Source organism: Dromaius novaehollandiae, chromosome 1 (assembly GCF_036370855.1).
Source record: "Dromaius novaehollandiae isolate bDroNov1 chromosome 1, bDroNov1.hap1, whole genome shotgun sequence".
NCBI lineage: Eukaryota > Metazoa > Chordata > Aves > Casuariiformes > Dromaiidae > Dromaius > Dromaius novaehollandiae.
This window is the reverse complement of record NC_088098.1, coordinates 185,392,195-185,410,944: the sequence shown is the minus strand read 5'-3', so window position 1 is coordinate 185,410,944 and position 18,750 is coordinate 185,392,195. Positions and strand designations below refer to the sequence as shown.

Genomic DNA, 18,750 nt, shown 5'->3' with positions numbered 1-18,750 from the left:
AGTAAGAATATTACAATTTACTAATGAATATAAGATTTGAGAGCATTTGAGTTCATTTCTTAGAATCATAGTTTGAGCATTTCTTAGAATCATAGTTTGAGATGCTACTTGGTGTGCATTCCTGTCTTCTGTTGTTGTTCAGACATTTAATGGTGTCTGAAGTAGGCTCAGCTGTTACCATAAAAATATAATTTGGGGCTTTTTTTTTTTTTTTTTTTTGTTACTAAAATACATTTAACTTAAAATCATGTTTAAACATGCAATTTTTGTAAGTACTTGTTCCAGAATGGGAATTTAGAAGAGTGACGAACAGTCAAAGTGTTTGTATGAATGCTTTTCAGTAATCTTTCTGAACCTTAATAGGGAGAGCTATGAACCCTAGCAGTAATAGAACCACATGCTTTTTAAAAAATGATTTTATGTTAATGACTTTTGGTTAAATTTTTTTTGAAGAATTCTAAAGAGTTTCACTTAATATTCCATTTTTTCTTGTTTACTCAGCTTTTACTCTGTTGAATCCTCTAACACTATGATTTCAGTAAATTTTCAGTGACTTTTTCATGTATAAACCCCCCTGATTTAGTAATAAGTTTCCCCTCCCCAGTAAAGCAGATTTTTACAGGGTTTTTAAAATGTTTTTCATGCTTTCTGCATACAGCATAAAATGGTATAATATTCAAAAGAGGTTTGGAAAAATAATTGGCCAGTTTCTTGTCCTTGTTATACCCAGAACATACTGAGGGCTTAACTTGCACAAGCTGTCCTCCACTTTCATTGCATGATAAGGCTGTGTAGCTAAGTAAACGCGATGTTTGATGTTTATTTTTATCGGTAGTCAGACATTTAAATCTGCAGTTGGTTATAATGGCCTACAAAGATCGGTGATCTATTATTACACATGCTAAAGGCTACCATCCGTTTCTGTTGTTATTTCAGTCTATCGACTAAGACTCAGCAAAGTCATGATAGGTTGTTTACATTTTAGGTCTATTGCTACAGTCACATTAAGTAGATGATGATTCTTTTTGGTTTGGTTTTACATGGAGGTGTAAAACATATGCAGCATCAAAAATTTGAACATAGGTATGTGAATTCTTGATTTCAAAGATTGCTGATGTTATTTAAGACTTACTTGAATTTGTTTTCAACAGATGTAAGCACTGAATGATGAGCAAATAGGGACTTTGACTCTTCCAGTAATAAGGCTCTTAAAGTAAATGGATTTAGGACTTCACAAGAAATTAATCTTGAATATGCTTCCAGCTGTGTTTTCAGGAGGAACAGTTTTAAAAAACAGAAAGCTGTATTTAATAATTAATTCTTCACCTCTCGCCCCTGCCCTTAAATCTACAGCGTTTTGAGCTACAGGATTCAAAAAGCCATTTGCTTCCCAGAAGGATTACAAAAGTAGAAAGCGTACATGGAAACAAAACCTTCAAGGCTGATGTAACTGTCCAGATTGGTGAAAAAGAAGTGATCTTCCAGGTATTAATTCATATATTCATCAAACTATGTATTTTTAGTTATCATTAATTTAGTTCTGTCTCATCCAGAATTTGACACTTACACTTGATACTGAAACTCATTTGCAGTGAGTATTTAATTTTTGATAGTGTAACATGATATTTATTAGATCATTTAGCTACCAGAGTATTAGATTATGATTAAACAAGATTTTGTCTTTAGATAAACTCATTCTTTTCTACCTCTTATTCATTAAAGTGTCTTGTATTAAAACAAGTGCTAAAGAACAGATGAAAGAAACATTTTTAGATTTCTTATTTTTCTATTGGATTGGCATTATACAGAGTACAAGTGATGCTCTTGTTGCTGCTTTCTCTTTTTGTTTTAATAAAGGCAATAGTCTGTCTTTGTCTACACCTCAAATAAAATGTAATGAGTGCTTGATAATGTTCTGACATGGGATACTGGGAAAAGAGAATGAAAGTAATCACATCAAATATGATTAGTTTGATTTTCTTCCAATGAAGTTTATAGCTCGCTAGCTGGTGAAATAAGGTCTTATTGAGGAAACAGATGCTGACCTGAGAATTTAAAGTGAATGCTTCATTTGAAGAGACTAGAGAGTCTCTGTAAAGGAGGTGAATTGATAGGAGTCAAAAAGAGATCATGGTTATATTGGTGAGGAATGTCCTCAGAGAGTTTGTGCCATGACAGGATGAAAAGGGGAACAGCAGCAAACAGGAATTTGTCAGAAAAAGGTGAATCTATAAGGAGTCGATTGGACTCTTTTCTGAGGGAAAGATTTTTGCTTTCGTTTGACCTGTATGTAGGTGATACCTGCTGAAAGTTTGTCTGCAGAATATGTCTCTTTGGGAACACGAGGACATAGGGAGTTTGCAGATGGAGCAGTTTTCAGACTAAAATCAGGAAGTGGGAATAGAGCAAGTGTCCTAATGTGGTGCACAACTGTATATTGCTACTCTCCAATGCTGTAACCAAAAATAATCTCTTCAAATTTTCACAATACAGATTGCTCCTTCTCTTTCTTATTTCTCTGATGAGCAATAAGGAATTACTTTGGTGATTTTTTTATGTTTTGGCTGTAATATGAGCAGCCTCAAATTCTTTGTAGACCCCAAGGCTACTGTTGAATTGGTTCACATTTCCTTATGTTTTTCATTAAAAGTGGGAAAGGGAAGGGTGAAGGAGGTTGGGTCTATTAGAAATTACACAGTGTTAATTTTTAAAGTGAAAGATTTAGCTTTGATAGGTGACAATTATCAGCAAACTATTACAGTATTTTTGGTGAAGTGTAATCCAGTCCACATGAAGCCTAAAGCTATCACTGTATAGTTTATTTAGCATTCTGTTTTTTTCCATGTAGGTTCCTGCTGGGACTGGACCATTAAAACCACATTCTGGATCAGATTCTTTCATAAGGACTCCCAGCCATAATCAGCTGTTGGCAGAAATGATGCAGTCCCATATGGTTAAAGATATGTGTTTAATTGGAGGAAAAGTAAGAATTAAAATTTCTTTTGTCCCTCATTTCTCTTGTTTCCTAGAATATAATCTATTCTTATTTTTTAACCTTTTTAGGGCTGTGGCAAAACAGTTATTGCTAAGGAGTTTGCTGATATACTAGGATACAGCATAGAACCTATCATGCTGTATCAGGTAAGTAAACTATTTGCTGGTGCTTTTAAAATATGCTATTTCCTTTTAATATAGTCCAAAATATAACACATAGAGGTAGATTCTCTGTGTAAGATGGAGTCTTCGTATACAACTGCAGCTTTTAAAATAACTGGTACAGGGAAAAAATGAAGGACAGTGAAGATATAAAACATAGCGAAGTTTTCTGATCACTATAGTACATCTTTTACTCTCTCTGTTAGAATGTTTGTCTGTAAAATGTTTTCTGATTTGCAGGGCTAGATACTGTGCAGCCAAGGCAATATAGGTAGTACACTGTTATTACATATACTTTAGCCCTGATACTACTTTACTTCCATTATATTGACTTCATTATGAATACAAAAGAAAGATAATTTACATAAACAAAAATGTAGGGAGAATCATTTAAAGGAATAATTTTTCTCCTAGCTGAAAAGAGTTGACAACTTGTGCTGTGATTTAGCATGGATGAGTGTCTTAAAGAAAACTTTGTCTTTTTTGTCTTCTCCTCTTTGGATTTTTTTCCCTTTGAAGTATGTTTCCTGCCTTTAGGTCAGAGTGATGGCCACTCGTAATTGCATGTTAAATGGCCCCGGAAGACCTTTTCTCCTTCCTTTTTTTGTTTGTCCATATGCTATGTAATTTTATAATGGAATTCTCCATTATCAATGTTATTGTCTTATTATTCTTGAAGGCAGTTTCTTTATTGTATTGAGAATACATAATGGCTTTTATGTTTGTGGGGATTTTTTAAAGTTATTTTTTAATGTTCTATAGGAGTAATTTTCTCTTGTTTTTTGGTTTGTTTCTTCTGTTGCCAAGATCTGCTAATATCCTCTTGCATGTTTTTTTTTTTATGATTATGATGATGCCTAACACACATAATTTTAAAAATATTGTAATTTCTGTGCTTTTTCTTTGCTTATATTTCTGTTTAGACCAAAGATTTCAGGTGTGGCACAGCTGTGTTGCAGTAATACACATTAATACGGTACATTATTCACAGGTACTATAACAAGCAGACAGTAATCTTCAGTCTTCAGTTGTGACTGATTTACTCATGTTGTGACCAACAGTCTTAATATAAAGGTGACTTTAAAGATAAATTTGGGGGAAAATGTTCATAAACCTTTTTTGTAAGGCACACAAGCAGTTGACTTAGTTGCCTTAGCATGACAGTCATGTGCTAAGATGACAAGAAGGAAGAACTGGAGAAGTCCTCGGGGCCTCAGGGGGCTTTGAAGGGATTGGCAAGGAGCTTATTTTATTGAGCACATTTTTGCTGTGTTGGAGGAGGAAGTTTACAGAATTGAAAAGATTGGGGCAGAGTGAATGTTTTGACTGAGTTGATATTAAAGTTTGGATTTAAAAAAACTGAGGGAGAGGAAGTGGTAATGGTTCCAAAAAGTTTGGACATACAGAATAGCAAGGGAATGAAAGATTTTGGAGTTGTCAGTTGTCACAGAGTATAAGTAGCAGTAAATGTGGAGCTGTGAGGCTGCCGTAAGTCTTGGATTTTTTTCTTTGGTTTTATCGGAAAGTTCTTCAGATTTTCTCACAGCACTTGAGGTTGTTTGGCATACCCCAAGTTCTGTCATGCTTAACTGTGATCTTCCATAGCCAGTAGTCACTTTCTACTTGTTTGGACAGTATTGTCGGTTTTAGATCTTGATGTGCTCTAACTTGAAACAGACAAAAAATGAGGGAAAATAAAAAAGAGAAATATTAATGCTGATGGAAGAAGTGATGGAGCACACTCTGTTTTCCATTTCCCTACATAGCTGAGAGCCTCCCCAGACAGGTTCCTACTGCATTTCCGTCCCACAAGATGCCTCTAACTAATAAAGGCACGGACTCTGAATATGTCTACATAACAGATAGAGTCGCACAGATGAGAGCTTTTCTCCCATGCTTTAACCTGTCCAGATGCAAACTGATTTGCATTGGAAAACCAGGTAGCCGTGTCAGTGTAATGTTGTGTTCATGCTAATATACTTGGCTTCTCATCAGTGCCTGTTACCTTGTGTAGATTGGTATATTAAGATGGATGCATAGTTTCTGAGCCAGGACTGAGTGTCTCCAGCCAGCCTGCATACTTCTTTCTGCACTTGTCCATGCAAGTGTGTTTTAAATCCTCCCAGGAAAATAACATTTGTAACTTGACAAATGCACTTAAGGGCGTACCCAGCCTGACTCTTGTTTTGTTGTACACAATGTCATATTGGGAACTCATCACCAAAATCATACAATTATTTGGGCCTGAAAGCTTAAAAATGTGACCAGTGTTTTTCAAGGTCCTACCTTTAGATGTGCGCTGAAAAGGAACTGAAGACTACCCCTTAGGAGACACATGAGAAGGAGAGCTGACAGTGAAATTGGTTAACTCGATAAGCGTCCTTCTTTCAGAAGGATCTGTAATTCCTCCAGAAATAAAATCTAGGCCAAGGGCTTGAACAAGTTCCCACTGCAGTGAACCTTTCCTTTGGTTTTGCCAGGATTTCATCAAGTGCAAAGGGCAGAGTGTTTTTACAGAGAGATTTCTTTTTTGGGGAGGGGGGGTTGATGATACTACGCAGGATTGCGAAGACAAGCAAATGACTGCTTGTGAGCTTGTTGGGTATATACATGTGTAGATTACACGTCTCTATATAGAATTAAATGTGTCTGTACATACACAGATTTCCTATATACAATGTCTTATATAATCTCTGAATTTATTTAAAGAAGAAAAATACAAAATATGGTTGACTACATCTGAAATATGCATGTTTTGATACATTTTAAGAAATACTTTTGTTTTTCTTAAAAAATGTAATAACATTAGATGCTTTGCATAGCATATTAATAGCTAATGTCAGAAAAATATTGAATATGTTAATTCCTTCAGTAAGTGGACAATTAAGGCAGTGAGAAGCTTTGTTCTCTAAATCTAACAGATTTTATTATTTTGGTTCTAAAAAAAGTTTTTCATTTTTTGATTTTTTGAAATATTTTGAGAGATCAAATTGCTCTAAATCTATTTCTGAAATTTTTCATATTTGCTCATCATTCTTCCTGTCTGAAGTTGATTTAAGAGCTTGAACAGTGTGAAAAGGGATATTTCTTGTATTGATTTAACAGAAGATAATACATTAGGCACTCTAAAAGCTTTTATACTGTGAGATAAGGATCAAATTTATCTAAACCAGGGGTTCCCAAACCTTTTTGCACTTAAATCATCTTTTATAATAGAAATTGCCCCATAGGACAATTGCTGTCTCATTTGTGATCTTTTACATCATTATTTTGATTTCTGATTATGTAAAATTCCATGTAGGCAAATTGTTGACAAAGGAAAGTCATTTTGGGAAAGATTTATTTTAGTTGTCCCTTAATGCAGTTAAGCAGTGGCAAATGAGAAGCAACAGCAAGCCAGCTCTCTGTGGACTGTAGTTTGGGAACTTTGAGTTTAAAAAGTTTTAAAAAAAACATTTCGGGGGGAAAAAGTATTTTTATAGTAATATTATAACAATTTTCCAACAAATTACTCCTCCTTCCATTCTCCCCCCAACAAAAACAATCTCAAGTACATCACTGGTGTTTGTGTAGTGTGATGTTTGCTTCTAGGATTTCTTTGTTTTCTTTTTATGCATGACCTCGTAATTTTTCTTTACAAATTCCTTCCTATTTTTTATTTGAGAAATATTAACAAAATGTGAGTCCAAATTGGCATGAAAAGCAGGAAACAGATTTCTTCACCTTGTAGTTGCCAAGAACATGATTATCACTGAGAGAGTCAAGAAAAATGGCTAATTTGGAGGCTTTTATTGCAATAACTGCTAAAAGGAGTTCAGTACACCCTTCTTGTTTTCTCTTCTGAAATTTGTGTGACTCATCTGAAAACTTTTAATTAAAAGCTTGCTCTGTATCAGATTTTATGCCCTCTCCTTTTTTTTTTCCCCCCTCTATGTCAGAGATATTTTAGGAAATAAATGGTAAGCAATGTAATACGCTTAAAGTACAATGATTTATAAATGAAGATAAGCCTTTTGTGTTGTAAGGAATATAATTCTGCCATTGCTTTTCCCAAAATAAGAATAAAAAATTTTTAATTCATAGCCTCCTTACCTCCCTTTCAAAGGGAGGGAGGAGGGATTTTTAGCATGAGAGTATTATAATATGATATTGCATAATATGTAATTAAAAAATTGATTAGGAATGTAATACAGTAAATCACTGGGCAAGAACTTAGCCCTGAAACAAGCCCCTTACAGAGAATGGGCAAGTATTAGTGAATGATACTTCTTTGTAATATGTCACTACATTGAATCTGATTCAAGTGTTTAAATTAGGGTATAAACTTTCATTTTGCATTTCAGATAATATTTTGCGGCCAAGTACACTTCATACTTTATCTCCAGATAATTAACGCGTGTTTCTTCAGTTGTTGTTGGTTTTGCAGGTAGACGACATTATATATAGCACACTAGACTCCTGATAATTAATGCTAGACTCTGTTTCATTCCTGTGGAGGTGTCTTGTCAGAAGGTGTCTTAGTTGTATATTCTGTTATACAGCATTTACTTACTAGAGAATGCACACACAAGTTTTGACCCAAGTCATAAAAATACTTATATTTTTCTGTGGCTTTGATAAAAAATGTGTTTCAAATTGTTTTTAGCCTAATTCAGTAATAAAATACTAGAAAAGAGCAAACACAGCATTAAAATCTAAAAGTGCAACAATAAAAATATTGGCCGTTTTTATGGATCTGAATGTGAGGCTTTAAATTATACAAATGTGGAAGCATTGAAGGAACCAGACTTTGTCCTGTTATTTTAAGGCTTTTAAGGAAATGTAGAAAGAGGAAATGATTCAGGCCATATGACGTAATGTATTCTATTTTTATTCTTTAAAGTTCAAAGGGTTTGCAGTTGTAAAAAGGATGCATGCAAAAGCTGCAACTGCAACAGAAAATATTTTTCTCATCTGATTTTAGGTTAAGTTCTGTTCACAGCTCAGCCTGAGGAAGGAATTTCAGCTTTCAGGTTACAAAATGGCTATGAAGGCTTTCTTTGTTGTTCTCATGCGTACCTGCTGTAATGGAAAATCTAAAATATGTATGAAGGAGGATATGCTAGCTTTTGCTCTTAGTTATGATTTATCCCTGAAGTATTATTTTGTGAACTCTGTGTTTTTGCGATATTTTGCAAGAGTGTGTTTTTTGTGACTTCTCAGCTCCTTTCTTGCTCTGTCCTTTCTTCTATGATGTTTCCACTGTATTTTCTTTTTGAGAGTTAGAATATCATACTTTTTTTTTGGTTATGATCTCACTTGAAGATTAATGATGAAATTTTTGCTTTTTCAGTTTCCATCTATATAATGAATGACACTTGTTTATTACAGGTGTAAATTGCTGCCCCCTTCTGTACACAAAGCTGTGAGTTGTCATATGCTTGCATTACATTTAAGGAAAAAAAAGGCTTCTAGTTTCAAAAAGGCAATATTAACAAGTCTAGACCTACCAGAGAAGTCTGTTTAACATTTTGTGTGTGCTGGTGTGTGTGTGTGTGTGTGTGTGTGTGTGTGTGTGTGTGTGTGTGTGTGTGTGTTGGTGTGCATTTCTAATATTCTTTGGAAAAGTAATTTAAGATTTCCTGCTAATCTGCCTTGGGTATATTCTCAGGAAAAAACAAATGTGGTTTTGAAGAAGAAAATAGGCACTTGTAGATGAATAAGACGCTGCACAAATAAGTTCTTCTCATAAATTGGTACTTACAGGATATGACGGCTAGAGATTTGCTGCAGCAGAGGTATACTCTTCCTAATGGAGACACTGCTTGGAGACCGTCGCCACTCGTTACTGCTGCCCTGGAAGGAAAGCTTGTTATTCTTGATGGCATTCATCGAATTAACCCTGGCACTCTAGCTGTACTTCAAAGGTCAGAATGTGAACACAGATAAGTTGGGTGCACATGATCTGTTTACTGAGCACATACATACCGAGAAATTAAGTTTTGTCTAGCAAATACAACTTTATAACTTCAAGAATACTGTAAAAATCAATCTGAGCATTGAAGTTTTGTGAAGTATGTAACATTCAATCTTCATATACTTGAAAGCAGAAGCAATTCTTTCATGTTCTTTATAAGTCTATACTAATATTGGACATTTCAGCTGTTTGTTAATACAGCATGTGTTCTTCTTTGAATTGAAGAATAAGCCAGATTTTATCCTTACTAAACTCATGAAACCTAAAGATTAGTAATACGTGCACAATGATTTGAAAATGAAAGATTTGTCAGAAAATGTGTTCAATACTTTGAATGCATTCTGCTTCTGAATAAAGTATGTGATCATTACAGTCATAAATAAAAGCGTACTTGATATCCATTGCAAAAAATGCTTTCTAAACATTATTTCAGTACATGGAATACATTTGAATAAAATAAATGTATAAATAAATTCATAATAATAAAAACAATGTATAATACTATAAGTATAAATGCATAAATAAAATAAATTTTGAATACATTAAATTGAATTCAGTAAATTCAATAAAAATAAATTAAACTTTCCAAAGACACAAATGCTAATAGCAGATAGTGTGTTAATAATAATAATCCTTACTGTCAGGTCAAATTCTTATGCTCTTTCAATTGCTTGCACCATACAATGCCTTTCATAAATGTAAAGAAATCACCAGCTTTAAAAGCAGTCTCTTGCAAAAACATTTTGTGACGACTTCTTTTATTGCATATGTGCACAGAGATAGAAGAGAGAATGCTTCATGCCTGTTTTTCTCCTCTTAATCAGTTTAGTTTTCCCTTCTGATTTTTCTTTCAACATTATGTGTCATATCTATCTATGTACACAAAATCAACTCCTGTATGAAAAAATAAAAGCTGGATTGGTATGTATCTTAGCATCTAAGCCAACTGAAATATTTTTCTTCAAGAAAAAAAGAAAGTATGGTACTCGCTATCAGTGTAACAAAATGGCTGTGTTTCATGCCATTTATACACACTGTACTGGTAAGATGTAAAAATGTCTTCATTTTCTAATCATACCTATTTAAACTAAGTTGACTGACTTTGCACTGAAACTGTTTGCTTTTCCAAGGTATTTTACCTCTACGTGTGCGTGCATCGTAAATTAGCATAACTTTTTCTTTGAGTGTCCTACTATAATCTAAGTTTTGACTCAGCTATTGAAAGAAGTAGCTGAAATAAGTATTTTAAGAAGCAGTCAAAGACTAGATAAAGTTTACCTTTTTCCCCCCCCCAAACAGGCTAATTCATGACAGAGAACTGACTCTCTATGATGGCACCAGATTATTAAGGGAAGATAGGTATCAAAGCTTAAAAGAAGAATTACAGGTCTGTGATGAGAAACTACAGGAAAGGTAACGTATTAGCTACAGATGCTGAATGCAAACAGGATTTCATCCTGTAAAGAGTTTAATCTCCTTTTTTATTATAAAAACATCTTGCAAAATGCTTTCCTCTAAAACTGATACCTTTTAATCACTAGGAGAACATGTTTTAAAAGTCAGTTTCCTCACGAGCTTTTTTCCTTTTGTGGCATGAGAAAATTATATCCTGTTTAGAGTGCTCAAACTAAAAGAAAAACATTTAATATCCTTTAACAGAAGCAGTTAGAAATCGAAACGAAATTGTAAGCACATAAAAACATAGATATAAAAATATATAATATATAATTCTAGAACATGTTATTAGGAGCTTCTCAAAATTAAACTAAATTAAATATAACTTGTTACTTTCTTTTGCCTCATTAACTAGAAAGCTGGTATTTAATTTACAACTAGTATGGGGCAGGAAATCCTAAGGATGGGTTGGGACCCATTATGCTTATTCTTTTTGTTTCTTCACTTCCACTTGTCTGCTAGAAACATTCCACATATAGAAACATTTTTCAGTCCTCTGATGGCCATACTTGATACCTTGTCAAACACTGCTGACCAATTCCAATTAATGGGAAGGATTTTGTTGATTATATTCCAAAACAAATATAATTTTAAGATTCAGTTATATGTGAAATAAGTCATCTGTCAGGAGCTAAACCCAGTGTAATTCTTAAGTGGCTCTAATCTCTGAATAAACAATTGAAGTTCCATGTCAGATGTCTGTGTTCACATTTACAATGGGGGATGTGCATATGCCTATGCTTTCAAGGTGCTTTTTAGCCAGATCAGTACTGGTAGAGGTACACTCGTGACGTCCACCTCTTGACATGTACCACCCTCTGTTTCTCTAAATTGTCTTGCTGAATCAGATTTTTTTCTTTGACTTGCTTTATAGTCTTCCCTTTAGAAAACCTGGTGGTTTTTTTATGCCCAATTGTTTTGTTATTTCTTGTTCCCTTTAGATCCAAAATACTGCTTTTTTTAAAAGCTGTATTTTAAGTCTCTGTAGGTATGGTGTAATCTAAACCTGCTGGCTGCAAATTGCATCCAGCCTGTTGAGGCCATATACCCAGCTAGATGGGCATGCCCTGTATTTGTTTTATTTAAGTAAAGAAATACATACCAAGAAAGTGTTGTTTGCCATGATTTTAAGCCCAGACTTTGAAAAGAGAAGCAAACAAAGGCTCCAAGGCTCCATCTTGGAGTGCATCCTGATTTTTGCATTGGACTTTTTAGGTTAAAATAGATCTAGTCATTATACTGGCTATTCTCATCCCTGCTCCCAGTGTCCATGGTCTTGTCCAAGGTGTTTTCAGGCAGAATGGCAGTGGTTATGTTATTTGGCTAACTGCAAGGTACCCTTTGGCTCATACCAACATGCTCCATTAATCTAGACAATTGATCACGCATTCATCTTCAGTACTGCCCCTTCTTCAGTGTCAAATCCCTCTCACAAGATTAGAGCTTCACATCTCCCAGCTTTCCTTTACTATGGCTTTTTTTTGGCAGTGGACTCCCTTATAACTGTCAGTGCCTCTTAGACCTTAAGACTCTTCCAAGCTCTGTTCTTTAATGAGTATTCTTCAGAACCATCTTCTCACTATGCCATCTCTGTACAGAACTTTTCTCCCCTTCACTGTCGTTGGGCAAGCTTTTGGTTCCCCTGGGTAATGCTTATTGTGCATTGCTGTTGATTACTTTGGAGGCCCCGTTTTTGTCTTTCCTCAAGAATGTCCCTCTTTCCTTCAGATCTCATTGTACTGCTTTTTCCTAGCCGCTTTAATATTTTACGATAAAAAGTTCATCATGAATCATGAAGCCACTAAATGATCCATTTGGCTGACAGTAAGATTGATTTGGGAAGCACCAGAATCAGTTAGCAGCACAGCCCATAGATAACTTTGTCAGCATCAAGTCAATGCTTAGGGAACCAATTTTTAACCTTGAAGTTAAGCCTCTATGTGGCATCCACATTCTTTGTGTGCACCCTGTCACTTGCTTGTTTCTCTCCTTTTTTAAAAAAGGGGAAGGCCTTGACTTGTCAGCACAGCAGTTTTTCTCAGCTGCCCTGTTGAGGTCGAGTGCTGCTCTGCTGTGGTTTCTCTTTATTTGCCTAAGTTGCATGTTATTGGGTTATGATCCAGTTCAGTCTTCATGGCTGGACGTACTCAGTGGCTTCACTAAAGATTACTTCTTGACCTCGTGGACTTGTGAAAGCTGGCTTTTACCTTCAAATCATAAATGAGGGGTGTCCGTTATCTTGGACAGGGATATGTTCCTGATTGGAACATATAGATCCTACTTGATCTGAAAACAAAACAAAACAAAAAAGCCAAACAATAGAAAAGACAAAACAGAACCCTATGAAGGCATTCTTGCATCTGGAAGTTTGACATGACCACATAACACTCAAGTGTGACCATTTAGCACCATCTTGTTTATAGATGAAAATTCCTGGCAATGAATAAACCAGGGTCCATTGTACTGAGAAACTCACCTAATTCTAGGTGAAGTCTACTGTCTGGCTCTTGTTTAACTCTCCTGTATGGGATTATTCAAAAGAAGCCAAAGTGAAGTGGTGCAAACCTGTATCAGCTTCTTTGCTTTTGGCTGCTGTTTCCTTCAGCATCAGTGGACCACTCCTCAGTGCAGAGGGTACTCTTCTGGTCCTCTTTGTAGTCAGCCCTTGTGAACTTGAAGGCCTTTCAGGACCTCACCTGTTTTTAGCCCCTTACGTATTCTGAAAACATCATTGCCTTTCAGTGGCTCCAGGACATGATGTCAGTAGTTGCTCTATCACTTCTGTACTGCAATCCCCCCTGCTACTTGTCCTTTTCAGCGCCAGTTACCTGTCACTGCAAGCTTCAGTATTTTTCAGTGTTGCAGAACAGCTATGCAGGAGCAGGCCTTCTGTCCAGACACTTCCTCATCGAATGAGGTCTGGGTATTGACAGCTGATTTAATCACAGTCTCAGGAAACAGGATGGTGCAAACCTTTTCTCCTTTGCCTGCAGGAGATTGGTTTGTAGGGAAGGTAAGCAGAATACACTGTAGCTTGAATTTATTAGCAGATTTGCTGAGCAAATTCTTATCGCTAAATCATGATTGGGAGATGCTTTCCATATCAATCAGAAATTTTGTCTCTCTGGCTGTGCGTCCATGGCTGTGACTAGTGGCCTCAGCTGTGCTTCTGATGTTAGGGCAAGACAAAAAAGAGGTTTACTTATCCTGATTTTCTGGATTTGATTAAAGTAATTCTGGTACTGTTGTTCTTTATTTGTCTTGTAGACTCTGTACTGTCATTCCAGTTCTGCTGAGACTGGACCTGGGATGTGCACTGAGTGCACATTAAGACTGCTCCTGTGCCTTTCCAATAAGGGAGTTCCCTATGGAAAATAGTTTCAAGTTTCATATGAACGGGGAAATTAATTTGACTCTCTTTTTTTCCCCCTAAATCACACTTGTACAAGCTGAGGCTTCCATTCTCGTTTGTATATTGGGAACCAATATGCATATTTTAAATATGCAATACAAATAGAATACATATTTTACTGTTAAAAGTAACTGTTTTATTATTAATCTTTTTATTATCTACTTGATCTGATGTATTAATGTAGTTGTTATGAGAAACAGTGTAAGAGGAAAACGCATACTGATGTATATCAGTGATACAGTGGAAGTGCGTGACAGTTTGCAATGTCTAAGCAGTAAAGCAGAGGTGAACGTAAGTAGCTGAAAATAGTCATAGACAGAGGAAATAAAAGAACAAGAGAAAAGGGAGTATTTCTGAAAGACCAGAATTTGAATGAATGATGCCAAAAGCTTCATTAGGAAGTCATTAGATTAGGAGGGAGCAGGTCATCTTCAGGATTTGGGGAAAAGCAATAGCTGGAAGGCCTGAAGGCACCTGTGATGGACTGAGAAGGACTGATACCTAACTGCTATTCAGAAGAGGAACCGAGTACATGGGGTACATGCTCAGTTTCTTTTTCGGGACAGCTTTGCTGGGCAAGACTGTTGTTGATTTTAGTTATCATTTATCATAGTATAGTTTGTGGTTTCTCTCTGGAGTACTACTTATGATCATTCATAAAATACAAAATATCTCACTGTTGCTCTCCATTCCCTTGATTTAAGACTCACTAATGAGGTGGCTATTTGCAGTCAGATTCTTTGCAAATAAGATAAATACAGATATCTTTTCCATAATGGGAAAAAGAAGAATGACTGATAACTGATGTGTTTTAGTAGACTATGTGGACTTGGTACTTAGTGAATGGAATTTTACAATAGAATTTCTATTAAACAAAATCTATTCCATTATAATGGAAAGGAATACTCTCTCTAACCAATGAGCCAAAACTTCTGTAAACATCTTTTAGTCTGTTTGTCCACAGATTTGCACACACCTGAAGATTTTCCCAGTTCTAAGAGGAAAATTTGAGATAGTAATAGAGAGGTTTTAGGCAATCCTTCTTCAGAAGAGCAAGAAAAATTTTTACTAAGCTTTCATGCAGTCACTTCTGTCTGAAAATATTTGTTACTAAAAGAGTAATGGGAATATTTTTTCACAGTTTGTTTTAGTGCCTTTATTTTTTAGCTTTTCAGGTATTCACTCATGGTAGAATAGAAAGCAGAATAGTGCATAACCCATCCCTTAAAGAGAACTTCCAACACTGATAAATCAAGAGAGTTTTTTCCTTTTTAATAAAGGATGGTATTTCAGATCACACTATGATCTAAAGAAATTGCATGCCTCTGTATCAAGAATGTAAACAGTATTATACTAAAGAATGTGAACACTATTAAACCATTACACAAGGAAGAAGTATTCTTTGGTGTTCAGAGTGGTTTGAAGTTTTGCAGGTTAGATATAATATTATTATTCTTAAATTTAGTGCAATTTCACTTAACAGTTTGATTACCTATCTAAGAGCTAATAAAATATATTCTTATTTTAAATGATGCTAATCGTTATCAAGTAGTTGTATGTTTCACTGAATATTTCATTGCATTTCCACATCTGTAGTGTCCACAAGTGTTTTTTGAAAAGGACTTTATACTGGTTCTATCAGGAATGACAAATACAAGCAGCAAGTTTGCCCTTGTGAGATTGTAGGAGACTCCTTGGCCTGGTAAAAGCCTATATGTTACACAGTAACGAGCAATTGGCACTGAATATTTTTCCTCTAGTCTTTCTTGGGCCAGATTGGCCATGCAGTTAAGTTAGTGAATAGTCACAGTAAAGTGGAATTCAGTCATTTGAAGAAACTTAGTACTTTTCTTTATGAAATTTGGGGAGAAGAAAAAAAAAGATGCTCCTGAGAAAGTGGCAGATAGTCCTTAAAGATCTTTTACATGGAAGGAAATTATATATTCACAGTGCAAATCCAAGAATTCTGCATAGAATTTCTTATGTAATCATCAGTTACCTCACTGAGGCAGACAGTTTAAAGGTGGCATACAACCTTTACAAGACAAGCAATGAAGTGCTGGTTTGTCTTATGAAGCAGTATTTTAATGTGTTTGAATGGATATTCTGGCTTTGGGGTTTTTTCCCCTCACACAGGAAGTCTTTGGTGTGGTGAACAGAAAAGCAGCTATTTCAGGAAAATCTAGACGTATGTATGTAATAGGATTGTTCAAAAGCTGAAAGAAGTCGCTCATAATGCTTGGGTAGTCTTAATGCCTTGCAGACAGTGGATTATTTTCCATGTGACTAAGTTGAAAGGGAACACATACAGCAGATGAGAAAAATATTAAATGTGGCAGGATGTGAATTTTGTAGAAAATAGAATTTCCAATATACTAAATTTTTAGCTAGTTATATGATCTAGCTTTTACTATTTTTTTTCAGCTTTGGGATTTTCTGGATAAAGTAGTCTGTTAATGTTAGAATATTATGAAATTGAAGAAAAACAGCAAGGAAATTAGACTATGTCATTTGTAGTCCTATTATTATAAAAATTCTGAACTAATAAAATTGTTCTTATTTTGATTTTAGTAGAATATGAGATTTATGAAATCATGTACCAGGAAGAGACAATAAGAATAGTTTGCTTTTGCAGGGTGGCCTTAGGAACACTATTCTGCATCTTTTTTTAGGAGTGGCCTCAATTGCTTAAAACAGTGTGTCAATTACAAGAAAATCTTTCCTTCAAATTGCCCTGAATCGACTGCATTCTGATCTTCTTTTCAAGCAAGGTGGTGGTGATATTCCTTGTTTGGAATTAAACACTGATGTGCAAAGAAGGACATAGATGTTACTAGCCCATAGGTACACCGCTATCTGTGTTGTTAGTAAACATTTAACAGAAAAAGGATAAAGATTTTCCACACTAATAAACGAACACCAAATCCTCCCACTGTGTTTGAGGCTCATTAGTTTAAAAGGTGCCAAGTTTTTATCAAGATATATACTTGGCCTTCGTCTGCAAAGAACAAAAGATGTCAAGGATCTCTGTTTTATAGAATGCAGCTCCACACAGAAACTCTTTTACATTCCTTTAGGGGACTGCTCTTGCAATGCTATGGAATAACTTCCTCTACAGTCACCATGGTGGAAGGTGGGAACTTTCAGTGCACCGCAGGACTGGGTCATTTGTGACATTTGTTTTAGTAATAATTACACTTAGCTTGACATTTCCAACATTGCAAACATCAGTCCAAACAATAGGCTTTTGAAGTAGCCAGATATTTTTATTCATGTTTACAAATTGGAAACCTACAGCAGGGATGTTGTGATATGTCCAAGTCTAAAGTAACTTAAACTGATATTGCCAGTTTAGTATGCCCTGACTTTGCTTCTCCTTTCCTCCCCATGTCATCCCACACTGTCCCCACCATGCCTTTTGAGTTAGGCAGTGATGTGGAGGTGACGCAAGAGAAATGTATTTCCTTTATAAGGGAAATCTGACTGCTTCTTGTGCCCTCTTGGGGTATTGTAGAAGGACCAGAATTAGTCCTTGGAATTTAGTTTGATTAATGGAGGGGCTGTTTTTCTTATTAATAATGGAAGGAAAGGTGAGTCTGGAATTTGTTTTATTTATCCTATCTAGGAAATATTTTCTTCCGTAATAAGGTTGGTTAATGTTCTCTGACCTTCTTTTATGCTTAGTGATGGTGACATTCCCATTGGTTACTCTTTCATGTGATGTTTTCAGACATCTACTTCTATTTTTATCAGAGAGTAGCTTCTAGGCTTATGACTTTCAGCTGAGAGTAAATGATGCCACCCCCTGTGTTTGCTTTGATACAAGCGGCTTTTTGCTATCTTCACTCTGTTTTCTCAGAATTTTATTATTGTAACTAGCAAATCAGCCAACTACACAGTAGATTTGGTAATTCATATTTAAAGGTCATATTTTGTCTTCAGATTTTCTTGCTTGTCCTATCCTTTCCCTGTCAATTTAGCCAAGAAGAGTACTTGCCTCCAAATGTTCTGATGTCAGACATTGTAATTATATGCAAAATGACAAATGATAACAGGCATAACTACTGATGTAAGCTATCCAATTCCACTTCACTTGCTTTTTTTTTCCCCCCCCAAATTAATGTCTGCTATTTTGCTAAGAATACTGAGAAATTAATTGTCAAAAAGAGGTTGCTCTTGGAAAATTTGACTGACTTTTATATCTGACTTATGACTGTCTAGTTGCTTCTAGAGATAATGTCATTGTGCTGATTGATGAGTACCAATAAATTCCTAAATCAAAGAGGTGGTAATCTTAAATAAGGCAGTCAAAAGATATGACGATGACACTGCCCAAAAGCAAGGGAGTGGCCTTCCACTGCCCTAATAAATGCATCTAAACGTTGTACATTTAAGCCTGTGTTAGTCATACTACTTCCCGTTACATTCAGTGGAATGAAATAGGCAGGCATCTAAAATACTGTTATTCACCAAATCCTCTGGTGTCAGAACTAGGGGGCACTCACTGAATCTAGCAGATCATTTCCATGCAGATTAAAGAAAAAAGAAAAGAAAAAAATAGAAAAAAGTACCTTTTATGCTGTGGGTAGTCAGCTTTTAGAATGTGTTGCCACGGGAAGCTGTGGAGGCAGATAGGATCAAGAAGTTCAAAAAGCGATTAGATAAACTTGTGGCTAAACAGATACGAAAGCAAATTGGTAGAGATGTATCCTCTAACCTTGAACACAGGTTTATGGATGCTGGGAGACTATGAGGGGACTAAGCTGCTGAT

General features: G+C 35.5%; 1 protein-coding gene across 5 annotated transcripts in view; it reads left to right on the top strand.

The window, feature by feature from the left end:
• VWA8 (von Willebrand factor A domain containing 8) overlaps positions 1-18,750 on the top strand; it is a 187,204-nt gene that overhangs the window by 46,180 nt on the left and 122,274 nt on the right. For 4 of the 5 annotated variants that reach the window (XM_064504817.1, XM_064504816.1, XM_026099178.2 and 1 more), the window contains 5 exons: positions 1,354-1,485; positions 2,849-2,983; positions 3,064-3,141; positions 8,902-9,062; positions 10,412-10,525. In XM_064504817.1, the coding sequence (XP_064360887.1) occupies positions 1,354-1,485; positions 2,849-2,983; positions 3,064-3,141; positions 8,902-9,062; positions 10,412-10,525 (620 nt within the window). The remainder of the gene's footprint in view (positions 1-1,353; positions 1,486-2,848; positions 2,984-3,063; positions 3,142-8,901; positions 9,063-10,411; positions 10,526-18,750) is intronic. The other variant, XM_026099176.2, reaches the window with a different exon arrangement.